This window comes from Cebidichthys violaceus, unplaced genomic scaffold (genome assembly GCF_023349555.1).
Source record: "Cebidichthys violaceus isolate CVI_PGR_0920_01 unplaced genomic scaffold, fCebVio1.0.p SCAF_6, whole genome shotgun sequence".
NCBI lineage: Eukaryota > Metazoa > Chordata > Actinopteri > Perciformes > Stichaeidae > Cebidichthys > Cebidichthys violaceus.
In genome coordinates, this window is record NW_027176816.1 from 14,778,318 (window position 1) to 14,803,777 (window position 25,460).

At 41.0% G+C, this 25,460-nt stretch overlaps 3 protein-coding genes across 6 annotated transcripts; all 3 read left to right on the plus strand.

Annotated features, from left to right (window-relative positions):
- Positions 1–259: 259 nt before the first annotated feature.
- tbc1d22b (TBC1 domain family, member 22B) lies at positions 260–14,757 on the plus strand. 3 transcript variants are annotated; one of them, XM_068733361.1, is made up of 14 exons: positions 260–530; positions 3,906–3,962; positions 4,334–4,523; positions 4,628–4,793; positions 7,157–7,324; positions 7,461–7,531; positions 7,773–7,901; positions 9,685–9,750; positions 10,808–10,922; positions 11,168–11,274; positions 11,357–11,432; positions 11,671–11,798; positions 11,954–12,049; positions 12,431–14,757. In XM_068733361.1, the coding sequence occupies exons 1-14, from the start codon at positions 475–477 to the stop codon at positions 12,557–12,559; spliced, it is 1,554 nt and encodes a 517-aa protein (XP_068589462.1). In that variant the 5' UTR covers positions 260–474; the 3' UTR covers positions 12,560–14,757. The 3 variants fall into 3 exon arrangements, with proteins under 3 accessions (XP_068589462.1, XP_068589463.1, XP_068589464.1); XM_068733362.1 differs by having other exon boundaries at positions 11,171–11,274; XM_068733363.1 differs by lacking the exon at positions 3,906–3,962.
- A 351-nt stretch (positions 14,758–15,108) lies between these two features.
- Positions 15,109–18,635, plus strand: si:ch211-148l7.4 (uncharacterized protein LOC563603 homolog). Of its 2 annotated transcripts, none has more exons than XM_068733308.1 (2): positions 15,109–15,247; positions 15,699–18,635. In XM_068733308.1, exon 2 carries the CDS (start codon positions 15,724–15,726, stop codon positions 17,296–17,298), a length of 1,575 nt encoding a protein of 524 aa, XP_068589409.1. In that variant the 5' UTR covers positions 15,109–15,247; positions 15,699–15,723; the 3' UTR covers positions 17,299–18,635. The 2 variants fall into 2 exon arrangements, with proteins under 2 accessions (XP_068589409.1, XP_068589408.1); XM_068733307.1 differs by having other exon boundaries at positions 15,702–18,635.
- Positions 18,636–21,012: 2,377 nt separating this feature from the next.
- On the plus strand, positions 21,013–23,695 carry snrpg (small nuclear ribonucleoprotein polypeptide G). Its single transcript, XM_068733309.1, has 4 exons — positions 21,013–21,126; positions 21,315–21,337; positions 22,089–22,213; positions 23,466–23,695. The coding sequence occupies exons 1-4, from the start codon at positions 21,095–21,097 to the stop codon at positions 23,514–23,516; spliced, it is 231 nt and encodes a 76-aa protein (XP_068589410.1). The 5' UTR covers positions 21,013–21,094; the 3' UTR covers positions 23,517–23,695.
- The last annotated feature ends 1,765 nt before the right edge of the window (positions 23,696–25,460 follow it).

A 25,460-nucleotide genomic window follows, 5' to 3' on the forward strand; every position in this document is an offset into this window, starting at 1 on the left:
ACCACCTGACAGGGCGAGAGACATTTCAACATGCAGGTGTCAACATGTCCATACAACGGCTCTACCTCTGAACAGAAGGCTTCTTCAGAAAGACAACAAACCTATCCCTACCAGCTAAAGGTTTCTACCGTGTACCTCGTGTCTCCGTCTTTAACACCAAGCATCCCTGACCGTCACTTTACCTCCTCATTCTATTGGCCGCTCTCACTGCACCTGTTCGACTCACCCGCCAATCACGCGCTTCAGTCGGTGTGCTCCAAGATGGCGGCTTCCAGTGCTCCGTATCAGACATCACCGCATATGAAAGCTAAATATCACTATCTGCCGGTCGTTTAAACTTCTGAAAAGACACACCAGAAGAAGCCGAGCGGGGCTGAGTTGTCGCCAGTGATACGCGGGAACGGTTTCCCTATGGTTTGTTCGTGCGAGGAGCCGGTCTCCGTGTCGGTCTGAAGGGGGTTGTGTTATCCGAGTATGGCCACCGAGAACAGGATCAATTTTTGGAGGAGAAACGCAAAGGTTCCCGGAAGGTGGGTTTATTTTACTTCGAACGTTACTCTCCTTTAACTGTATCAAATGAAGCAGGACTAACGTTTCATTCCTTTTAGACGTTTCAGACGGATTCTGTTAAATGTTGAAAATACCATTAACGGTCAGTACAGCATTATATAACATAGCTAATATCCTATTGTAGCTTGAATCAATATAATTAAGTAGGCTATATATTGGAATACAACCGCTAGCTTAAAACGGAGCTGTTTAGCTGACTTATAAACTGTCACTGTAAGTGTCTCAAGAATAGTCATTAGGTGACCGTATTGTAGTAATGGGTTTCACTTCATTAACTTAAGGACTTTCCGGCCTGCCCACTGTCTGGTTTGACTGTATCTTTATGAAAGCCTCCATTGAGAGAAACACATCTCCATCTTCTCTGCTTGTTTCTCACGCTCAGAAGTGGAGGTGTCACGCCCGCCATATGCTTACTCAGTCTGTACTAGGAGGGGGTGACACTTAATACGGGCTAGCTATGAGGAGAGGTAACAGAGAAGGATGTATGTCTGGATGAGGTTCACTGCTGTCACCTCAAATCTCTTATTTTGTTATCTCTTTGTGAGTTTTGTTTGATGAGTCATAGAGGGAAGCAGTTAAATGAAATACATCCTCTTTTTGTGGCAGCTTGATGAAATTACCAAAAGCTCACCAACAAGAACCGATTGACCAGGCCCAAGCTTGTCTTTGTCTTATAGGGGACGCTTATTACAATGTACAGACAATTATGTGTTATGGGAAAAATAACATTACCTTCCTGAAGTGGGCGGAATCATGTGGACCATTGCTTTTAATTTAGGTCAGATCAGGCTAGTCCCAGCTTGTAGAGCTTGCCCAGTAGGCATCATGGTAATGGGTTGTTATGGGCACTGAGGACATGCAGGTATCTTCCTCAGCCTGCACACTCGTGGAAAAGGAAATCTTTTCAGACTTCATAGATAAGATATCAGGAGATATTAATACGTATGTGATTATGTATCTGTAAACTACAGACTCTGACTGGTTGTCATGAGCCAGGGCAGGACAACCACTGGCAGACAGGGGGGAGGCAGAGGGTGTGTGTGTGGGGGATATTGTGCAGTGTGTTTGGGTAATCATAGAGGAGAGGCTCTCTAAGGAGAGGGCGTTACTGTCCGTGTCACACACACACTGATCTCTCTCTAACTGTGGTGGGTGGAAAACACACATGTTTGGACAGGAAAGCAAGCCGCTAGTCTCGCTGCCTGCCCTTGAGCCTCTCCTGATAAAATAAGTCTGACACTGATAAACAAGACACTCTGGCACTACCAGATAATCAGCAGGCCCGGTTCTCAGCCACCAGGCTTACTGTCAGTTTGTTAATGCAAATTACGTTAAATAGGTTGGCATGGGTTAGCCCCAGGCGTGGGCAGCCACCATTAGACAGTCCACAATATTATTATTTGTTGCTTTGTGATATTCACACAAAAGTATCTACTTTGAATGTAGTGCTTATCATTAGTAAAAAGTCCTATTAGACTGGTGAAAGAAAAAAAAGTTTTCAACAACATTCCTTTGTCCCCCAATCTGTGATCAGAATCCTTATTAAAGAGAGCACTCCTCAACGGAAGACCTCCGTTACTTTGACCAAAAGCTTCCCTCTTTTGACAGTCTGAAAAATAATTAGTTGTTTACAACACTGTAACTAATATCTGATTTGTGCTGATAACGCAGACACAGATATGACCACTTGCCTTAATTCCAACGCTATGTAATAACAATTATAGCTGAAGTTTGACTGTTGATCATGCATCCATTCAAAATACTTTTTTTTTTTTTTAAAAGCCTAAACGTTTGAATAGGGAGGAGGAGGCTGCTGCCTTTGACTTTCTATAAAGAAAAAGAGAAGCGTGTAGTGGGTCTGGCCCAGATCCCATCCTGTGACTCTTGACTGTGTCTGCTTTGGGTCCCCAGAGAGTTGGAAAGAAGCTGAGCTGAGAAAGAAGATTCTCACATCCATTGAACATAATGGCCACCACAGGGTAGAGAGGAACACGGGGTGTGCAAGTTGTCCCCTAGTTTTGTTCAATACACACTGCAAACAGTACAATCCGAAGAAGACAGGGTTAGAGTTATTTAATTAAAGGGAAGAACTGAGCGAAGGCAGAATGCAAAGCGGAATTTGCTGGTTCTGTGTCTTCACAAAATACTCCCCACTGGGTTTCAAGCTTCGCTAAATTATCCCAAAACACTGGCACGTTACTGAGACACATCTCAAATGAAAACACATTTTCAGCGATCTTTAAGTCTGATATGTCAACCTCTGGTCCATTCTCAAATATCACCCCACTCCCAGCAGGAAACTACGGTGTGCCTTCACCCATAAGTCTTTTAGCCATCCACACACAGGCTGCAGTAGACCTAAGCATGGTGTGTAGCAACTCACAATGTAATAGCTGTGCATAATGTAATAATTTGTATGTAATAAAAACTAGAGCATAATGTAATAACAGTTTGTGCATAATCTAATAAGTTATTACATTATGAGAAAATTGTTACATTTGAAACTAATCAAACACTTTTTAAATAATATTATATATTCAGAGCATAGTGTAATATCAAAAAGAAAAAGCACTATCTTCTTAAAACATAGGAACCCTTCAATTAATATATAAAAAATGTTTCATGCTACTGAGAAAGTCTAAGGGTCTCCTAGGGGTGGGGATTTGAAAAAACTCACATATACACAAATTTTTTATATATATAATACATGTACTGTGTGTGTGTGTGTGTGTGTGTGTGTGTGTGTGTGTGTGTGTGTGTGTGTGTGTGTGTGTGTGTATATATATACAATATATATTTATTAATGAGAAAATGTACTTAAAACTTCATATAAAACAATAAATATAAAATTCCATTCTTTTAATGTGTGTCCTCATGTCAAACCTAGGGTACTTACTGATTTGTTTCTTCTCACATTACCTCTGTATTGCACAGATTCTCCTTTAAAAAATATGTCATATAAAAAATGCCCCATAAATGTGTATCACATACAATATATGGAGTTGTCACTTATTGTCTGTATTTATAGATTTGTGTTTACATGGATGTTTGCCTGACAAAGACCTTGTAGGTTGAAACATTGCATCAATACACTTTTATTTTTTTCTATATACATATACTGTATATATATACACAATATACAATAACAAACAAGGCAAAATATGTTCACAAAGAGCAACACATACAAGGACAGGATGTGCATGTGTTAACTTTCCTCTGAATAATAATGGATGAGTAGATTAGCTGACTATTAGCATTAGCAGGGCTAAAGACTGGGAGGCTACATGTGTTTTTCTGCACAGAGGTGACAGCGGTTCACATGTCCTCTTCTACAGTGTACAACCAGTTTATGGAGCGCAGCATCCCCCTCTCGACCCACGGTTGCGACGCACGTAAGTGCTAAACCCAACCGGACTGCATGACGTCATGTTACCCACACAGATGCATTTTATTTGTGTGTGTTATTTGTGTCTCCCATTTTCAACCTTGTTTTGCAGCTCATTGTTCCCTGCTTCAAGTACTTGAACATGTGTGTATTGCATGCACCAGTACTGTACCAGTGTGACTCAGTGCTGACATTTACATTGTTCAACCTATTTGATTTTTGTTGGTTTTGCTGTTTAGTTTTTTTGTGTTCCTTTGGGTGATATCATCTAAAAAATGTCTGCTTTTTTGATGCACCAGCACTGCCATGAATGAGAACATTTTCTGTCTGCCTGTCTCTTTTTCTTTCTGTTTGATCTCTCAATCTGTCCCTCTGCAGGTATCCCAAAGACACAAAGCCCAAGTTCAACAATCCCAAGTCTAAAAAGGCCTCTAGCTTCCACGAGTTCGCCCGCAGTACCAATGACGCTTGGGACATCGACGAAGAGGAGGACGAGGATTTCCTCGGGACCCAAGCCCAAACTTCATCCCTCCCATCAGGCCTCCACTCTTCGTCAACACAGAACCAGGTAGCTACAAGACCTCCTGTTTGTCCCTTAGCAGTTCATGGGCATTGAAATGAAGTGTGGAAAGTGTGAAATGAAAGGAGATGTTCTGATGTGTTTCCATTCAGCAGCAGCAGCAGAATCAGGTCGGGGATGCAGGAACCAGGGAGTCACACAGTCCCGGGACAGAGGATCAAGACCTCCTGGATGTGGGGGAGGAGGACGCGGAGTGCGAGCACGTCAACGGCAAGGTTGTGAAGTCTAGCAGTGACGTCCACCTCAACACGTCCTCTGGTATGTAGGCAATACACTGCAGAGCTTCATTTGGCATTAAGAGCTCCTGAGGAGCTTATCAGGGGATTCATTTGTGCATACATTTATGTTACAATTCTAATGCCACTGTGATGTTCATATCAAATAAAATAAACATAACATAGTGAAGCTAATTACAGACGTTGGCAGTGCAGATGGGGCTAGTGGGATTATTTCAGCTCATTAACATGTGCCTGGCTCAACATTTTACAGTCCTGAAAATGTTTCTCCAAATGCTCTGATGTGTACTAATGTGTTTCCAGTGACAGACAGTGAGATAACTAACATGAACACCACAGTGCTGTTCACTAATAGTTAGGGGTGTAATGATACACGTATTCGTATTGAACCGTTCGGTACGGGGCTCACGGTTCGGTACGCATTACGAACCGAAACAATACGTTTGAATTATATTAAATTGCTTTTGAAAAATACAATATAGCTGAAATTGGTGGAGCCACTGCGCTCAAACATGGCAACCCACCCGACGTAACGTGATGTCGTTCCCTGATTCGCCACGGTCCTATCACATGACCAAATGTTCACAAACAACAACAGTCTTGATTACCGATCGACTACCAGGTTAATTCATGTATTTTGTTCTGTACAACTATGTACAACAAGTTAACACACATAAACTATAGAGGAACAAAAGCAGTAATTGCTCTCTAGTAGACAGAGACTTCAGACACCAGCAGAGCTACGAGTGAGAACAGAAACAACACCGAGGGAACGAGTGAGAGACTTGTGTCGACCACATTTATGGACCCATAATCTAGTAAACCTTTGTGTGTAAGTGTTAATATTAATGTAAATATGAGGTGAGAGAGAAAGAGAGAGCAAGACCCGCAGCGCTCTAACTAAGTCTGAAAAATAAAACTTTCCAGGAAATGTGTCTGTTTGAGTTTATAGAGGAAGATTTTAGAGATCTTAAGTATCAAACTCGACCTTTCATTATTAAAGACTACTTTGTTACTCTGTCATATTTTTTCAAACTAAGCAACCAATCTACTTCCTGTTTACACCGGCACCATCACGGCCAGTGTACGTGAATAGTCACGTGGTATTCGTTACAAACTCTTCCGTAGCGTTTCGGTATCTGTTCCCTCCTGATTCAAACAGGGCTAAAGGTATATCCCTACTCTGTAGTGATAAACCAGGCTGTACCAACATGCTTAATGCTATTGAGCCCCGTAACACTACTCCTTCACCAGCCCATTTCTCCAGACCATAATTCATGCTTTGCAAAGAAAACAAAAGCCCAAACAGAGAATCAAATCTGACACGCCCCCTTGAGAGTCTCACCAGTGAGGATTTGGCATTTCTGCTTTTTTGCTGTATTGAAAACGTACCGAATCGTGGCACCACTGTATCGTATTGAACCAAACCGAGAATTTTGTGAACCGTTACACCCCTACTAATAGTGTATCTTATCACAATTATGCTTGATAAGCAGGGTTTCCACACATCCTGGAAAACAGTTGACCAATTTTCCAGTGAGTAAAAACACCTAGTAAATGAGAGAAGAAGTCAAATGTCTTGGAAAATCTTTTATTATCCCTAGAAATTATGTCCCAGACATTCTCCTCTTTTCCAAAAAACTACTAGTTTATCTATCAGAACTCCCCAAAACAGATAGCATTACCATCTGAAAGGTATTTTCAGGATCATATTAACGTTGAAATGGTAGTTTATAGACCAGAGTATTTTGAATATGCTGCTCTCTGTTATGTTGTGGAAACATCACATGCTAGCACATGCAGGTTAGATGGCATTTTAGCTTAAGTTGCTGAAACTCTGAATAATGTAAGTTACATTAATACATTAAATAGAAGTCAGTGCTGGATGCTAACTGTGGTAGTTTTTTTATTCTATAGCCTTTTGTCATCATTTCTTAGCACAAAAGAGATGATCAAACATCAACAATTTTTCTCCAGAATCGCTGACTCCACCTTCAATGCTGACCCCTCAGCTGATTTATACCCGTCACATAACTATGATAATGAAGACGAGATTTGTTGGTTTTGTTGTCTGATGGAACAGTAGATAGTTATAATCCTCGTCTGTGATATAAGTAGCCCCTTGTTCCAAATCTAATCTGGTACCTGTACATTTAAATGCAAAGTCCAAGCATCCCTACAGTAAGTAACAAAACAGGAAATTAAATGTAAGATTGAGTGGATGAATGTAAAAGTTAATATAATACACACATTTTTGCCCTAACTTTGGGTGTTAAGTTGAACATTGTGTCTCATTTGCAGTGGTTGCATTTAGCTGTTGTGGACTGTCTACTGTTTGTAAAGTCTACAAAAAGGTTCTCATTTTTCTTGTGTGGCACTCTACAGTTCGCTCCACACTGCAGAAGCAGCAGTCTCTCCCAGTTCGTCCCATCATCCCACTGGTGGCCCGCATGTCAGACCAGAACGCGTCGGGAGCACCGCCCATGACAGTGAGGGAGAAGAGCCGGCTGGACAAATTCAAGCAGCTGCTGGCTAGTCCCAACACTGACCTAGGTAGGAGAGCAACGCTCTCATAGTGCTAGATAAGAGGAAATACTGGCTCCAGGTCAACACTACACACTCTGTCTGTCTCTGTGTGTGGATCCCTGCTGGCAATGAACTGTTTATATCTTGCTCTATGCTCTTACAGAGGAACTCCGGAAGCACAGCTGGTCGGGCATACCAAGAGAAGTCCGGCCAATCACATGGAGGCTTCTCTCTGTAAGTCTCGTGACCTTCCTGTATCTTGGCTTGTTGCACAGCATTTGGTCTCAAAGCCTGTTAGAGAGTCCAAGTTACATTCTTTTTAGTTTCTGTGTGAGCCTGTTGTATTCTTTTTCAGAAAATGTTCACATAATATCAAAAGCCTTATCCTTATAGGCAACCTTATCTCCTCTCTTATCTCAAATGACGGGCCAGTTCACTTCTTCTGAAAGTGTTCATGTAACTCTCTCTCTGACAGGGCTACCTGCCGGCCAACAAGGAGCGCAGAGAGCTGGTGCTAAAAAGGAAGCGGGAAGAATACTTTGGCTTCATAGAGCAGTATTACCATTCCAGAACAGACGAGCACTATAAAGACACATACAGACAGGTAATACTACAGTTCAAGTTAAAGCCACCTTCTGTGTGGATGGTGAATGTAGTGGATTGAAGCAATAAATTCCTCAGTGTGGTATATTGACCTCGAAAGAGTTCTGCTGAGAAAGCGTTTGTACTTCCTGAATCCAGCGCCGTCATTTGTCGTGCCAGTAACGTAGTTGGAGGTAGGAAGAGTTACAGGCTGTTTCAGCTGTCCACGTCTGGGTAGCTAGGGGGGAAGCTATAGATCAGGGGTCACTAATAGGCAGACCGCGGTCCGGTTCCAGACCCAAACGCTGTTGTATGCGGACCCGTACCTAAAACTGATAATTGATAATTAATAAATTCTAACAGAGTGCTTTTATTTTCAAAATAAGCTGGACTCGTTCAGTGGTCCAGGAATCACACAGCCCAATTACATTCGTTGTAAATCATATACTCTATGTGTATTCCTACAAGCGTCTCAACTCCAGTTGGAGAAGTACGTGAGTTAGAGAAGTTATTTCACATGGTGTTCTCTAAGAAGAGAATTGTGGATAGCGAGACCAGATAGACCAGTCTTTAACCATAAATGGACTTCATTCTTCCTACAGGCAGATCAAAACCAGTATGTCTCATATGTTCAGAGACCATGGAGTGAGTTTAAAAGCGGTAATGTGAAGCGCCACTACGAGACAAAGCACACATCTTTTGAGCAAACGTACCCACTCACGTCTGAAATGAAGGTACAAAAACGATCTAAGAGCCCAAAATGATCAGACTCCTAACATATGAATTCACTGTCCAACAATGATGTTAACAGAGAGGAATAGAGCTGAAACAAGTGCTTTCAATAACCACAGATAAAGTCCATGCACACAAATTTCTCTTTTTAGAAGATGAAAATAATATGGATATCGTGGCTTTTTTGATTGACCACTTCACACCTCCCAATTTAAATTCATTTTTCTAAAATTAAGTACTTTATTTTAAGTCACATTTTTCAAAAGCTTACTGATATATATTTCATGTTTTAATTCAGCCTACATTTTACTTGAATTTACTTTGATTTATTTATTATTAGAGTATATATTATTTATAATTAATCCAGTTCAATTTGAAATCTGACAATAAATATTGTTTAGATATTATTCAATTGAACTTTCTTTATTTGATTTGACAGTCAGATGTTGAATACATACAGACGTTAATACAACTGTTGGCTACTTCAATATACATGGGACTAAATCATAACGCAAGTTAAGACATTATTTGGTGTTCCGGACCTTTGGATGAGGAAATTCTCTCCAACTGGACCTCGCTGAACGTTAATTGAATACCCCTGCTATAGATGCTGCTCTAAAACAGAACTTCCTGAACATGTTGTAAGTTCTATTTTGTAATTAAAGTTAAAAACAGAACTTTGTTGTTCTCTTTGCTTATAATGCAAACTATGAAAATGGTGTGCCACGATATGAGTGACGAGGACGTTCCGGACTAGGGCCCAATTTACAGTGTTTTGGCCTACTCACATATTCAGCCATATTAATTGGAGCCAGAGTATACGGAGAGAGAATATTGTCGACGAGGACCTTACAGAAGTCAGAAGCACATGCGCAATGTATCCTGGTACATGTAGGCACTGCCAGCACATTTGAGCGAGCAAGAGAACTCAGCTTTCTGGCTCAATATAGCACGTGCTGAGGAATTTACTGCATTTACCATCAACAATGATTGGACGTCCACTTAAAAGGTGGCGAATTTTGATCTGCTTTGATTATCTTAAGTAACATCTCAATCATGTTTCTTCCTGTCAGATCCACATCGACATTCCAAGAACCAACCCTCTGATTCCCTTGTTCCAGCAGCCCGTAGTGCAGGAGGTAAGATGTGAACGGCTGATCAGTTTTGTGTTTATTTTTTATAATCATGAGTTTCTTGAACACTCTTATTCTGTCTTTGTCGACTTTGTGAGTGTAAAATCTGCTTAGACTCAATGAGATGATGAGTGGAAATACAAGGTAGAATCACTATCGCCTTTTATTAGAGAATAAAAATCCACACATTTTTATAAGCTCAATAGGTTCATAGGTCAGACTTCCCTTTCTGTCCTTGAGACCATTTTTGTTTGTGTAGTTTTCGAGCCTTGATTTTAGGGTCATGCAATTGGCTTATAGTCTCATAGCTGGATTAGAAATTAAGAACCAGCTTTCTGATAGGGATTATCTAGGATGACAGGTGTTAGCCTCAGTGAAGCCTGGTAACCTCAACAGAGAGCCAGACTAAGTTGAACTAGCACCTTGATACAGGCCTCATTGTAAAAAAAACAACAACAACTTTGCTTTAACTCATGTCAAGCAGAGACATATGAGATTGGACACTCTCTTTAGATACAAATTGATGTTATCTACTGTAGATAAGTCATGACCCTGTGAGTGATACTATACTATGACTGTGACAGTCACTGAGGAAGCGCCAGCATCAGATTACTACACTTGCTATAAAAAGGAACTTGGCTTGTTCCTCAAATGTGGTGATATTATATGGGTTTTCAAAACACCAAAGATTTGTGTCCACATTTACCAGAAACCTGTGACTGTGTTTAATCACAGCCTCATTAGAGCAGGCCATATAATTCTTTATTAATGTTCAATGTTCATTAATGCATCAAAAGAGCAACATACTGTGTGTCTGATATGCAGGACCTGAGAGTTGAGAATCTCTTCAACACTGCATGTCATCATTCACCCATTCATACACTGATGACAGGGGCTACGGGAGCAATTTGGGGTTAAGTGTCTTGCCCAAGGACACATGGACTAGTGGAGCCGGGGATCCAACCGCCGATCCTCTGATTGAAGGAGGACCCTGCTCTACCACTGAGCCAGAGTCGCCCGCACACATTAATCAACCGTTTTGTTGTTGTCTTTCTGTTCTCAGGTGTTTGAGCGTATCCTCTTTATCTGGGCCATCCGTCACCCAGCCAGCGGTTACGTCCAGGGAATCAATGATCTGGTCACGCCCTTCTTTGTCGTCTTCCTCTCTGAGTTTGTCAGTAAGTCACTGGTGGAAAGCCCCGTTATATTGACACTGGACCAAGTGACTCATGTCAGCCCTTGTTTCTGGTTCAACACTTTTTTTGTCTGTTTTGTGTACCTACTGTATATTTTACAATGTTGTTACTAGGGCTGATACCGCATCACATCCAAGGTCATAAACATTTCTTCAATCAATCTGAATAAGAGTCATCTGTATGAGTCCGGCCATTTCGGTGTCATTCAGTGTTATTTGTTGTCCCAGCAGAGGATGTAGAGAACTTTGAGGTGGCAGCGCTGCCTCTGGACACCCAGAGAAACATCGAAGCTGACAGCTTCTGGTGCATGAGCAAGCTGCTGGATGGAATACAGGTCTGGTCACACGCACACACGTCAATAAACACTTGTTTAAAGCTGCAAATGTGTCCGTTTACTGAACATGCTATCCTTTCAGGACAACTACACCTTTGCTCAGCCTGGAATACAGAACAAAGTGAAAGCTTTAGAGGAGCTGGTCAGCAGGATAGATGGTAAGTGGACTCCTGTCAGTGAGTAAGGAGTTTAGTGTGTCACATGTACTCTGCACTGACATGCACTCTGCTCATGCCTCTCTTTGGGCTTGTTTACAATTCAAATCATGCATGCAGAAAGTGATAGAAAGCTAACACAGCTGATTCCAGATACGAGCTATTATCCCACATCTTTAATGTGTGTGTGTGTGTGTGTGTGTGTGTGTGTGTGTGTGTGTGTGTGTGTGTGTGTGTCCAGAGGACATTCACAATCATTTCAAGAGGTATGAGGTGGAGTATCTGCAGTTTGCTTTCCGGTGGATGAACAATCTGCTGATGAGAGAGCTGCCGCTCCGTTGCACTATTCGTCTCTGGGACACCTACCAGGTAGAGCAGAGTGTACACCACCTACAAACCTTCACAGTAGAAAGTAACCCAGTACAACAGCAGCACAAACTGCTGCCTGAAAAAAACTACTGTAGAATTCACTTATACACTCACTCAATTATACAGTATTTGTTACTCTGCTTGGTTTTCTGCAGGCTGAAGCGGAGGGTTTCTCCCACTTCCACCTGTACGTCTGTTCTGCTTTCCTCATTGAGTGGCGCAAAGAAATCCTCTCCATGGTTGACTTTCAGGTACCAATCTGTCCTCTTTGTAGTCATCCACACTTAACTGAGAACGTAACTGCTAAATATTGATTGAAGTACCAACAGATGATAACAAGACTTACTGTAAAGACAGATTTATGGAAGCAAAGAAAAATGATGTGATCATTTTGATATTAAAACAGTATTAAAGAAAACTTGAAACTAGAGATTGAGACCATAAACTCATGTTTACAATGTTTACTGAGGTAATAAATCAAGAGAGAAGTAGAGTCATTTTCTCATAGACTTCTATACAACCAGAGGAGTCGTCTGATGGACATTAGAGAGAATACAGGGTTAAAGAACTGTTATTAACCTCTACCTTCCAAAATAGTGTCACTGTAAATGTAGATTTCTGTTGCTCTTCAGGGCCTTCTTATGCTACTGCAGAACCTTCCCACAATTCACTGGGGCAACGAGGAAGTGGGTCTCCTCCTGGCTGAAGCTTATAGACTGAAGTACATGTTCGCAGACGCACCCAGCCACTACAAGAGGTAGGCCCGAGCCCGAGCCCGCCTCCCAGCAAGCACAGTCCCCCCTGAGATCAGATCAGACCAGACTGAGGAGGGACCCCCAGTATTCAAGATACTCCAGACGTCCATGTGTTGTCTTTGAGGTGACCTGGAAGACACTGAAGCCACAAAACTTCTCCTGTGAAAATGAAGTCCAGTGAATGTCCCAGTGGATTTGGGTTAATGGTGCTCCCACAGAGCTCAGATATGAGGCTACTTGCAGTGGATGGACTGCTATATCAATGGACTGTTACAGTATGAACACAGCTATGCCACCACTTATACTGGTTTGGTCATGCAACATTAATTGTCTCTCATGTGAAACGTACACTCAGAAGAACATGCTGTGGTATAAAGGGAATGATGATTTTAGTGAAAGATTGCATCCACAGATTATATTTTCTTGTTTTGAAGATATGTTTTGGTATTTGTTTTAAAACTCCTATACATAAACCAGACAAATACTTTATTTTCTCTTTTAAAACCTATTTAGTCTCACACTGTCAAGCTGATCGACCGCCCCTTATGTTTTGGTTTAGGGTTACCAAATTTGCACTGTACAATCAACTTCTTGCATTTGAGACTTCAGTGAGTCAGTTTAATTGGTTGCCAGTACAGATATTTTCAATTATATTAGGTATTAGACCTAAGAGTAGCAAATATTAGGTACTGTGTTTTATTTCAAGTTGGGTTTTGTTTTACAAGTGGAGAAACTGATTTGGTATCAGTTGGCCTTGGTTATCATAAATCAGCATCGTCAATCACAATGAGGCTCTCGGGTGTAGTATATATCCCTAGTGGTTAAATTAGAGTTTTACTGCCTCTGAATAGACAAGGAATGATGGAGACCTTTTGGTTAATGTAGCTTTGAAATTCCTTGCTCAATTATTTTATGTTGAAACTAACTGAGATAATTCTAAATTTTATTATATTTTTTGACAGAATACAAATTTAGTTGGAGATTGTTGCATATAGTATCACTTACACAAATAGAGATCAGTAACGGCTGGTCTGTTTTGTCCTGAGCCTTTTCAGACTTCTTTCTTAATGCATAATGATGTAAATGATGGTATGATCCTCTATGAAGTATCTAATTAGATACCTGTGGTTACTGTAAACCTGCATATGCATAGAGGTAGTCAACAATGTTTGAGATCCTCAGTTGAGGATAATTTTAGCAATTGTTTGTGGGGTTGGAGATATTTTTTTATGGAGGAGATGCCTTGTCGATGCTTGTTCAGTACTGAAGGACATTTAGCCCCACCATCCTACTTGAGACAGTCCTGTGGACACAGTGCAGCTCACAATATATGACGATGCCTTTGTTTTGAGCATTTGTAATGTTCTCCTGTCTTTTAGAGTGTACAGTAACACGGATAAATTCTTTGGTATCATTAATGCTCATGTTTTATATTTGTCTAAGGTTGACGTTAGGTTGCACTTGTATCTGTGATCATTCTGGGTGTGTGTGGGGGGAGGGTGAATATGTGTGTTACTATCTAGCTTCATTACCAGTGATAATTATAACACAACGTATGTTTGAGAGATATGACAATCATTAGCCTATGATACTTTGATTTCTCTACCATACCTTTCTTTTCTTTGGTCATTTTGAAGCAAATGCTTTGTTAAGCTGTTAAATTTAAAATCTGGATTTCCTGTGCACTAGATTTCTGGAGATTGTAGAATACAACAAATTGAATGGAGAAACATCTTTCATGATTAGCATGAGTCATGCTCATAATTCATATTCAGGAATTATTAAGTCCTTATGAAATATGGGGATTCAACCATAGTTTGAGGTCTATCTTACTTCATGGCATTATATGAAGTGCTCCTGAAGTCGCCATGGTACTTAATGAGTCTATGAAAGGGATAATTTTATTGCTGGAAAAACACTGCTCTATACTTATTTATGGTTTATTCATTGCCTGTTTTTTGCTTTAAGCCAGCTATAATCTTGTGTTCATCAACCTTGTTTTACCCATCTAAAACATTTTGAATGTTTTGTGAGTGTTGTTGTTGAATGTATGCCTTTAGCCTTAAAGTAGTTTCTTTTTTTTATTCAGGTGCGCCAACTGATTGTTCACTCCATGCTGTTTTTATCTAAAGGTCATTATGTCCACACAATGTGATGTTGATAACTAAAGGCTGACAAAATAAAACCTTTGTTTCAGAGCTGTTTATGCTGTTTCAACAATAATATGCCAAATCTTTATTGGGCTTCAGTAATCAGGGCTGGTTTGAATGAAGAAATATAAAAAAATTACAGTACACCTGCTGTCTTAACTTTTTGTTCATATTAAGTAATTGTTATTCTTCATTTTGGCATTAGTAGGTGCGGTGGGGTATTGTCTTGGTCCGATATGTCTTCTGTTTTGTTTTCATGTATTAAAGATGATATAATGTAAAAACAAAGCTATGGTTTGATAGCAACACATTGGTAGCTGACTCAATGTAACGTTACTGTCGAAGCTCAAACGGTGTTTTGAATTGGGGCAAGTGACGTGCCGGAAGTGATGCTAACAACTCAGAAGTAACGTGAGCGTAACATAAACTTCGGTTTCACTTTTGCAGCCATGTCAGTGTTGTTTTCGGCTACGAAACCTGATGCTAACGCGACATACCGTGTGAATTTAACCAGTTGGCAAGAGACCCATTGAACCGCATCAGTGTGAGTGTCAGGCTCAGATGTTTTAGCTAACGAAATGTTAGTGCAGCTCGCCACAAGCTAACGTTAGCAAACACGAAGCTAACCTGTGGTCACGCAGTACAGTGAGTAACCTTGCTGCCACCATGGCAGCATTGACTTTTCACTTAATGTACCTCTAGTTGCCATGCTATTTGTTAACTGAGTTTCTGTATTGCTTGTTTATTAACTGTAAGCTAGCTAACGATACCAATTATCGATAACGTTAGCAAGATAGAGAAAGAAGCTAACAAGAAGGCACGCGCCCCCTCTCCCTACCAATAGTTGACCAACGTTAGCTGTTTGCGCGTCACTGTCAAACACCTTTTAAAAAAAAGAAAGACACACTGCTGAATCCCTTAGCCTTTTATTTTGGCTCCTGTTTATGTGTGTGTTACAAGCTAATGAATCAAAACTTCTACTGTCTCCTTCAAAGCAGCAAAGAAGCTTGGTGTGGAAGGATGGATGGCGTCAGCTGGAGCGCCACAAGGGCCCAGGAGTCGTTCAGCCGCTCCAAGACGGGAACAGACACACTGTCGAGGCTCGCCAGTTTCATTGCAAGGGCTGACCCAAAACAACACACACCAAACCAGAGACAGCAACCGTCGCACCTGGCCACATATGTTTGTCAAGAATGTGGTACGGGCTTCCCTTGTGTGACAGATCGGTTGCATCACCAGGAACTAAAACACACATTACCCAAGCCTCACCGGTGTCCGTCCTGTGGGCAGGAGTTTTCCCTGAAGTCGTCCTTACAACTACATAAGTGCAATCATGACTCTTCCCCATGTGAGCTTTGTCCTGGAGAGTCCCAGCTGGGTTCTCCGTGCCCCTCGTGCACAACTTCAGATCCCTGCAGGCTGCAGGACGAGTCTCCTCACCTCCTGGACGGTAGCCCTTATGCGTGTGCCCCATGTGGGAGAGGCTTCAGCCAGAAGCAGGCTCTGCTGCACCACCAGCAAGCTGGTTGTAGTGAACCACCATCCCCGTCAGATATAGTTAATGCAAGTAGCCTTTCAGGTGATTCTCCACCAGTTTCTGAGGGAGACTCGACCCGCTCAGATTCGTCAGACACCCCAGGGCCCAGCAGCAGAGCTGTCAGTGTGTGCCATGTCTGTTCGACAACGTTCCGCACAGAGGCCGGGCTGCAACGCCACAAACGGACTAACCATGCAGAACAGGGGCTAAAGACCAAAAGAGAAAGTACTGGTGGAGAAGCGAGGAAAGAGTGGAATATCAAGGTAAACAGAGATCTAATTAAAATACCGAAATCCAAAACGAAGCTTCTGGACTGTCGCTCTTGCGACATGGTTTTCAGAAGCACCTCTAAGCTGTACATGCACAGAAAAGAGAAGCACAGCAGAGAGAAAAACATTATGACAGAACCATGGCCGGTCATAATCAAGCGCAGGAGAGTAGTCACGTATTCATGTCAGATCTGCAGCAAAGTCTTCTTGCATCATTTGTCACTTAGGGCACATTACAGACAGCACACAGCCTCAAGCGTCACCACAACCAAAAAGAAAAGTCAGCCTGTAGGATGTACCACCAAAGACTCAGAGTTATCAGAAAATGGATCAAATCAAGTAAAACCCAGAACAGCAGAAGACAAGCCTGTGAAGGCTGGTCCAGGGAGGCCCAGGAAAGTGGCCAAAGTAGAGAACAAGGTTGCTGATCCAGGGAGATGCAGAGAAGTGCCTGAAGTGGACGAGGATGATGATGATGATGAAGAACTAGAGAGAGAGTTCCCATGCCCCTCCTGTGCAGAGGTTTTCTCTCTACAGTCACGGCTCCGGGAGCACGTGGAGCTCCACCAGTCCGCCGTAAAGAGGCGACAGTGCAGCGTGTGCACAAGTGAGATGGACACCTGTAAATGGCCGGGCTCAAAGAGGCAGAGGCTGTACCACTGCGTGCCTTGCCAGCAGGGTTTCTCAGCACTGGACTCTTTCCTAGAACACTGTCAGGAGCACCTGCGAGTCAGGGTGGAGGAGGACGGCATCACAGAGGGCTACGCACATCAGGCCAGCAAAGCCTGAGATCCAGTCTGAATGTCCACAGCGATTGCCTTTTTGCCTTGAAGGGTTAGAGAGCGGAGAGTGATGAAATCTCTATGATATAATTGTTGACTTACTAGTTCACTGATTGAGCATTCAGGACATTTTGTTTTTATACCTGCGCTGTCGGTTTAATGTTCCCCATACCAACATATCGAGGGTTGAATAGAATGACTTGTTAAAGGACCATACCAGGCTTTTTGCATGATTTTATTTAGGCATTTCACTATAACACTCATACTTCACTGCCAAACATATTTTAAAACCATAGTTCTTTTTAGATATTCAAATGTTTTCTACATTCTAGGCAGCCACCTGGTTCTTGTGCAGTACAGTATGTAAATCAGCTTCTGTGAGATCCATTACAGTGACCATTTAGATACCAGCATATGCCAACACTGTGATGGATGAATTATTATGGTGTGTCTGCAAATGGAATACATTGAAACCTTCAGCAGCCTTACAAGTGAAAAAACAAAAACATGCAAAAATACTAGTATAGTTCTTAAACAGAAATGGAACATCCACTTTACGCCACTGTTTTGTACACATCAGGACCTAGTTTCTCAAACATCTTAAAGCTAGGATGGTCTTAGCCTTAAGGTGCTTTTTGGGAAACGAGGCCGTCTGCACAGTCATGGTACGTTGCAGCCAGAGATATCGTCTGTCAGAGTCTATTTTTACACCAGATATCTGGAGTGCTTTTGCTAAGTAAGGAAACGTGTCTTCTGCTCTATTTGTTATTTTTCTTACACATTTGGCAATAATTAGTCACGGATCGGTGGGAATTGTGGTGTGTCACTTGCTGGATTGTCATTGCAGCGTGTTGTCAGGGTACTGGATGAAAATGTAGTGCTTTGGTCAAGACTGCAAAGTGCTGCCCCAAGATATGAATGAAATCACAAAGTATGACATGTTAACGTGTTCTGAGCATTTCTATGTGCTGTTTCGAGGCTCCAACATGTGGTAGTTATTGTCATAGAAATATCAAACTTTGAATGGATGTCATGGGTAGTTGTATCCAGTACAATGCCTTTCATTGAGGCCTGTCTCTTTAGCTGGCATGTACTGGGGTGAGGTTACCCAGCTATGCAAGCAGATGGCAGCCCTTCAGTATGTCTGATGTTTGAAAAGTGGGCTTTGGTGAATGAACTATGAGTTGGTTGTTGTTTTTCTTAAGGATTTTCAGTTTTCAAAGTTCTAATGTGAAAATGTAAACGATGATTTAATAGGTTTGATGCTTCCACTTTTCTTTTTTCGAGGTCTTTCGTAAATTAGTTTATGGTTCTTTATAGATGAATATAATAAAAACAATTTTCATTAAAAAAAATGGTCTGGATTCTTTAACTGGTTTTGTGAATACATTCATTTTTTCATATACCACACCACATTCAAAATATTTTATATCAAAGGTATTTGAGTCCATACTTCAAAATGTTACACTGTTTTGGGCAGAGAGAAGCACACATGAAATGTAATGAAATATAAAATGTAGGCTCAACTTGATGTTGCAAACATATTTTTTGTATTAAATTGTTGAATTTTTTTGCCTAGAATATCTACAGTAATCCATCTTCAGTTTTCTAGAAAATGTTTTGTCGGTTAATAATGACACTCCGCTGTGAAGATGATACCGTAATTTGTTATTTATTCAAGTTGATCTCCTTGCGGTCCTCTTTAATACTCAGAAAACACTTGGAAGTACAGGTGCTGGTCATAAAATTAGAATATCATCAAAAAGTTGCTCATTTTGTCTTTAATTACTTAAAACCGACACAGTTGCTGAGATGTTTGCCGCTTCGCAAAGCCACGGAAGGAAAACATGCAGTGAAGGACCGGAAGTTCACCGGTAAGCCTCCATTGTGGACATTATGTTGCTGCTGTTTCAGCACATCGCCACCACGAGTCCGGGAGGAGGCAATGTCGGTTAGGTTCTGATCTTGTTCGGCGGACATACAGGTGCTGGTCATAAAATTAGAATATCATCAAAAAGTTGTTTTATTTCACTCATTCCATTCAAAAAGTGAAACTTGTCTATTATATTCATTCATTCATTACACACAGACTGATATATTTCAAATGTTATATCTTTTAATTTTGATGATTATAACTGACAACTAAGGAAAATCCCAAATGCAGTATCTCAGAAAATTTGAATATTACTTAAGACCAATACAAAGAAAGGATTTTTAGAAATCTTGGCCAACTGAAAAGTATGAACATGAAAAGTATGAGCATGTACAGCACTCAATACTTAGTTGGGGCTCCTTTTGCCTGAATTACTGCAGCAATGCGGCGTGGCATGGAGTCGATCAGTCTGTGGCACTGCTCAGGTGTTATGAGAGCCCAGGTTGCTCTGATAGTGGCCTTCAGCTCTTCTGCATTGTTGGGTCTGGCATTTCACATCATCCTCTTCACAATACCCCATAGATTTTCTATGGGGTTAAGGTCAGGCGAGTTTGCTGGCCAATTAAGAACAGGGATACCATGGTCCTTAAACCAGGTACTGGTTGCTTTGGCACTGTGTGCAGGTGCCAAGTCCTGTTGGAAAATGAAATCTGCATCTCCATAAAGTTGGTCAGCAGCAGGAAGCATGAGGTGCTCTAAAACTTCCTGGTATACGGCTGCGTTGACCTTGGACCTCAGAAAACACAGTGGACCAACACCAGCAGATGACATGGCACCCCAAACCATCACTGACTGTGGAAACTTTACACTGGACCTCAAGCAACGTGGATTGTGTGTCTCTCCTCTCTTCCTCCAGACTCTGGGACCCTGATTTCCAAAGGAAATGCAAAATTTACTTTCATCAGAGAACATAACTTTGGACCACTCAGCAGCAGTCCAGTCCTTTTTGTCTTTAGCCCAGGCGAGACGCTTCTGACGCTGTCTGTTGTTCAAGAGTGGCTTGACACAAGGAATGCGACAGCTGAAACCCATGTCTTGCATACGTCTGTGCATAGTGGTTCTTGAAGCACTGACTCCAGCTGCAGTCCACTCTTTCTGAATCTCACCCACATTTCTGAATCGGTTTTGTTTCACAATCCTCTCCAGGGTGCGGTTATCCCTATTGCTTGTACACTTTTTTCTACCACATCTTTTCCTTCCCTTCGCCTCTCTATTAATGTGCTTGGACACAGAGCTCTGTGAACAGCCAGCCTCTTTTGCAATGACCTTTTGTGTCTTGCCCTCCTTGTGCAAGGTGTCAATGGTCGTCTTCTGGACAACTGTCAAGTCAGCAGTCCTCCCCATGATTGTGTAGCCTACAGAACTAGACTGAGAGACCATTTAAAGGCCTTTGCAGGTGTTTTGAGTTAATTAGCTGATTAGAGTGTGGCACCAGATGTCTACAATATTGAACCTTTTCACAATATTCTAATTTTCTGAGATACTGAATTTGGGATTTTCCTTAGTTGTCAGTTATAATCATCAAAATTAAAAGAAATAAACATTTGAAATATATCAGTCTGTGTGTAATGAATGAATATAATAGACAAGTTTCACTTTTTGAATGGAATGAGTGAAATAAAACAACTTTTTGATGATATTCTAATTTTATGACCAGCACCTGTATGTCCGCCGAACAAGATCAGAACCTAACCGACATTGCCTCCTCCCGGACTCGTGGTGGCGATGTGCTGAAACAGCAGCAACATAATGTCCACAATGGAGGCTTACCGGTGAACTTCCGGTCCTTCACTGCACGTTTTCCTTCCGTGGCTTTGCGAAGCGGCAAACATCTCAGCAACTGTGTCGGTTTTAAGTAATTAAAGACAAAATGAGCAAAGCACATCCCCCGGAGTTGAAGAAGTAGGTTGTCGAGCGTGTTTAAATGAACCTGTACTGTATATTTGTATTCTGGAAAACATACCCGCACAGCAACACTGATACATTGTTAGCATCGGAAACTAGCTAGCATTAGTTAGCCTCTAACTGGTAGCTATGTAGCTATCATCTGTAAGCCTCTCTAATGCAAGTCAATGCTGTTTTTTCTTCAGGTTCATGGACAAGAAGCTGTCACGTGAGTATAACTAAAAGCTGAAGTACAATCTTATCTCGACAGTTTGTTTGACAGCCCATAATACTTTAAACACACAGTACAGTTGAAATGGAAAGGGCAGAAAGAGAAAGATACTCTGAGCAACAGTTGAGTCAGAATAGAAGAGACCACCAGTCAAATAAACTGGAAGCTTAGCGTTTAAATGTGCAGATTTAAATACGGGTTTCTGTTTCAGCGTCAGGTTCACAATAAAGCAGCCCATAACGAGCTGGAACATAAACGTGTTGTTTTAGCAAACTCTTCAAACTTCACAATAGAAATAGGTTAGCTCGGGTTAAGGACTGCACCATGCAGTCATTAAATGTTACTGAAATCTCAGTATGGCTTACTGCAATTTTCATATTGCTTGTTAAAGTCGAACTGTGTTAAATTATATATTGTGATGCTACAAAATGTCTTTGTCTACACACCGTATTCTACGGACTTAAGGAGACATATTCCCGCTAAAATCACATCATAAACATGTAATGTATTTTCAATGAAAATGCCATTATCATTCCTTTTTACATGGCAAACTATATTATAATTGTAATATCAGTCTAAAATTATCGCCATGAAGATATTTTTTCACAATGGTTCAGCTCTACTAGTGTTAGCTCTGTTTGAACTGGATCAGGGAATATCAGCCGAACATTCTTTTGAAGGCGAACAGAAAGAACAGCGATGAACCCTAACTCGCAGGATAAATCAGTTTCTTCTTTCGTCCTTTCAGTGAAGCTGAATGGAGGCAGACACGTGCAGGGCATCCTGCGCGGGTTCGACCCCTTCATGAACCTGGTGGTGGATGACTCTCTGGAGATGGGCCCAGGAGGACAACAGAACACCATTGGCATGGTGGTCAGTACCTCGACTGGTGTCTTTTTTTTTTTTTTTTAATAATTGTCTACAACTCCCATGTTGAACACGACTGTGTCTAAAATCCCTCCTCCTACTATATAGTGCACAACCCTCTGCAATTTGATTTGGTGGTCCAAATTCTAAGCTGACCACCACAATGACTGTTATGTGTCACAAACCTCAGCTGACACTCACTATAGAGTAAACCATTTGATGTCTGTTGGTTACGGTCTGTTTGGTTTCTACGACAAGGTTTATTTTCAGCTGCAGATTTGGTGCAAACTAACTGAAAACGCTTGTGATGAGGCATACATCTCTGTATGGATCTTACTGTCCACACAAATGTTCACTTCACCACCTCCGGTAAAGTGCAGGCTAGATCCCCCTGATCATAAACGTTCAAACCAGCAGTGTTATTTGTGCTGACGAGCCATCGCATTCCTCACCCCTGGAGAACAGAACCGAGAAAGGAGAGAGCTGGACTCTGACACAGCTGTGGAGCATCATATCATCATCAGATATTTGAGACATAAAATAGCTTTAAATAATTGCAGAACAGAGTGTTAATAGTTTTCAATGATATCTTTTAATACTGTGCATGTACCATATTACGTTTACAGCCTATAGTTTTGTGTGTAAATGGCTGCAGTGAACACCAGAGAACACACACACACACACACACACACACACTGCCGTCTCTGTCACCTCACCCGGCACATCCTCACCACCACAGATAGCCTTGGTATAGATATCTGTCAGTCTCAAGCAGTTTCAGCTCATGCAGATACAGAGACAGTGGGCTTTTTAAATCAAGAAATAATAATGAGAGCTGTATGTGGGCGACCTCATAGCTGGTTACGGCCACGAGGGGATAAATGATGGTTCCTTGTTCCTGACTCAGTGTAAGATTCACACCCGGTCTTAGTGAGAAGAAGGATTAAGCCTAGATGGTGCAACAGGCCTAACTATTAGGTCGAGCCTAGAGCACCAGTGTATGACCGACTTGGCTCAAGACCACGTGTAAGCTGTTACTGCAATCAGAGGGTATCAGTTCCTTCGGGTGAGACAGGCGACTGAAAAGACAAGGCTGAAACGCCTCCACTTGAACGTTAACGATGAGCCAGCATGCACAGTCGGTGATATCGGGAGCTCTATTCTCTGTGATTTTTGAGGTGATCTAAATGTTACAGTGAAATCTTGCAGGAAGTCTTGAATGCAGTGCGTTAACTCAATGTGGTCTCCGTTCTCATAGGTGATCCGGGGAAACAGCATCATCATGTTGGAGGCCTTGGAGAGAGTATGAGAGCAGAGCAGACGGAGAATGATCCACACCTTTTTACTTTCTGTTATCCTTTCACTTCTTTGTTTTGAAAGAGGCAAAGCCTTTAATGTCTCTAAATTGTGGCGTCAATCTGATCAAATGTTTTGTTTGGACATATTTAGTATTGCCTAATCTTGTGAATAAATCACTTTTTCTTTGTATTTTGTGCATTTGTTTCACTGTGTTACTAACATATCACAGGTTACTGTCTGAAGCTACTGACGCATGTTCTGAACATGTTTCTGTAACAACAGGCAGATTAACTACCACATGAACGGAGCACTTGGTTGGGTGTGTTGCGTATGGCATCAATTCTTAATGGTATGAAATGTCAAAATAGAGTTGAATTTTAACTTTTGGAATCCTAAATAATGGATAAACCTAAAGAGAAAATGATGAGATACATGAAGGCAGGACTGCATACTACTTAGATTGGGTAGTATAAATATTTGTGATGATGCATTTCTCAAGTGTCAGAAAGAATCCCAAACCATTTATACAGTGTTATCTATCATAATACAGTTGCATTAGGTGATATTACAAACCAATAAACAGGACTTCATAGCAGTATTTGATGCAAAAATCATGACGTATCTTAATCTGTTAAGTATTTAATTTGCTGGATTAGCCAATAACAAACTATTAAACAGTTTTTTCAGAAAATGTACATTTTACAATGTTGATGTCACATTGTAAAACCACATACATATTGATTTAGGATTTTATCCATATTCATACTCATGCCTGCTACATTTACCATTTTGTCTCCATGCTCCGTTTGCAGAAATCTCAGTTAATGAGTCTTTGTAGTTTCATCAATGAGAGAAAAGTCCCAAACCCTCCAGCTGTTTGAACATGCTGTGAGGAGAGTTGTTCCCTACTTTAACTAAACAAGATTCAGATTCAGATCCCTTGTCTCCAAGTCAATGGGGTTTTAATATAAATGTGGCATCATTTGATGTTTACATAGTTTATTGCAACTACTTGATAAACAATTATATTCTAAAACTGGCATTTAAGAAAATATTCTATCAACATAATGCAGTCATTGTCCCCTCCTTTATTTTGTTATATTGTGTAAAGCTTTATAGAACAGTTCATGACTTGGAAGTTGAATGTATAAAAACTTGAACTTAATGAAGTTAAAGCTACAGCTGTTGAGTTCAGCTTTAGTGTCTAGAAATGGAAGACTTGTTTCCCACTTGTGTTCAGTTTTCATCAGTGAAGCATGTTCAGGGTTGAATGTTGGATTCCATCACATCAGACAGTCACTAGACTGGACTTCTCCTGTACTGCTAACAGTCACATCCACATCTGGATCAGTCAATGATGATGTAAGTCCAACTGTTTACAGTGTTTTCATTCTAATCATAGAGAGAGCAGGTATAAAAACATACATAACAACCCTCCATTATAACTTCCCCCATGTTAGTAAGAACAAGACTCAAACACAATGCATGCTGGGAAGTGTGCTGACAAGCTAACAACCTTTCTGAACAACTTGGTTTGATGGTTTCAGTGTTCAAAGTTCTGAAATGGTTCCAAAGTATAAAAAAAAATACTTTAAATGCTGGTAATTTATATTTCTGAGTTTGAACAACTTGTTATGTTTATCTATTTAAAATAATAGTAGTTGGTTGTTTTCCATTGCAGTACATTAGTATTCATAAATGTATCCATCACTGTGGCTTCTTAATCACTTTTAACATTTCTCATTTAAACTAATAACAGAAAGCTGCTGGCAAACTGCAATACAAATTAGAAAAGTGTCTGGTGAGAAAAATAGTGTTAAAATCATATTTATATTAAGGAATCTGTTAATTCTAATTCTTATAGTTTCAAATGATCTGATCTCATGACTGCAGAGATTGAAGGACTTTATTGAGAAGAGCAGGAGTTGGTGGTGAACATGGAGGATGAGGAAGC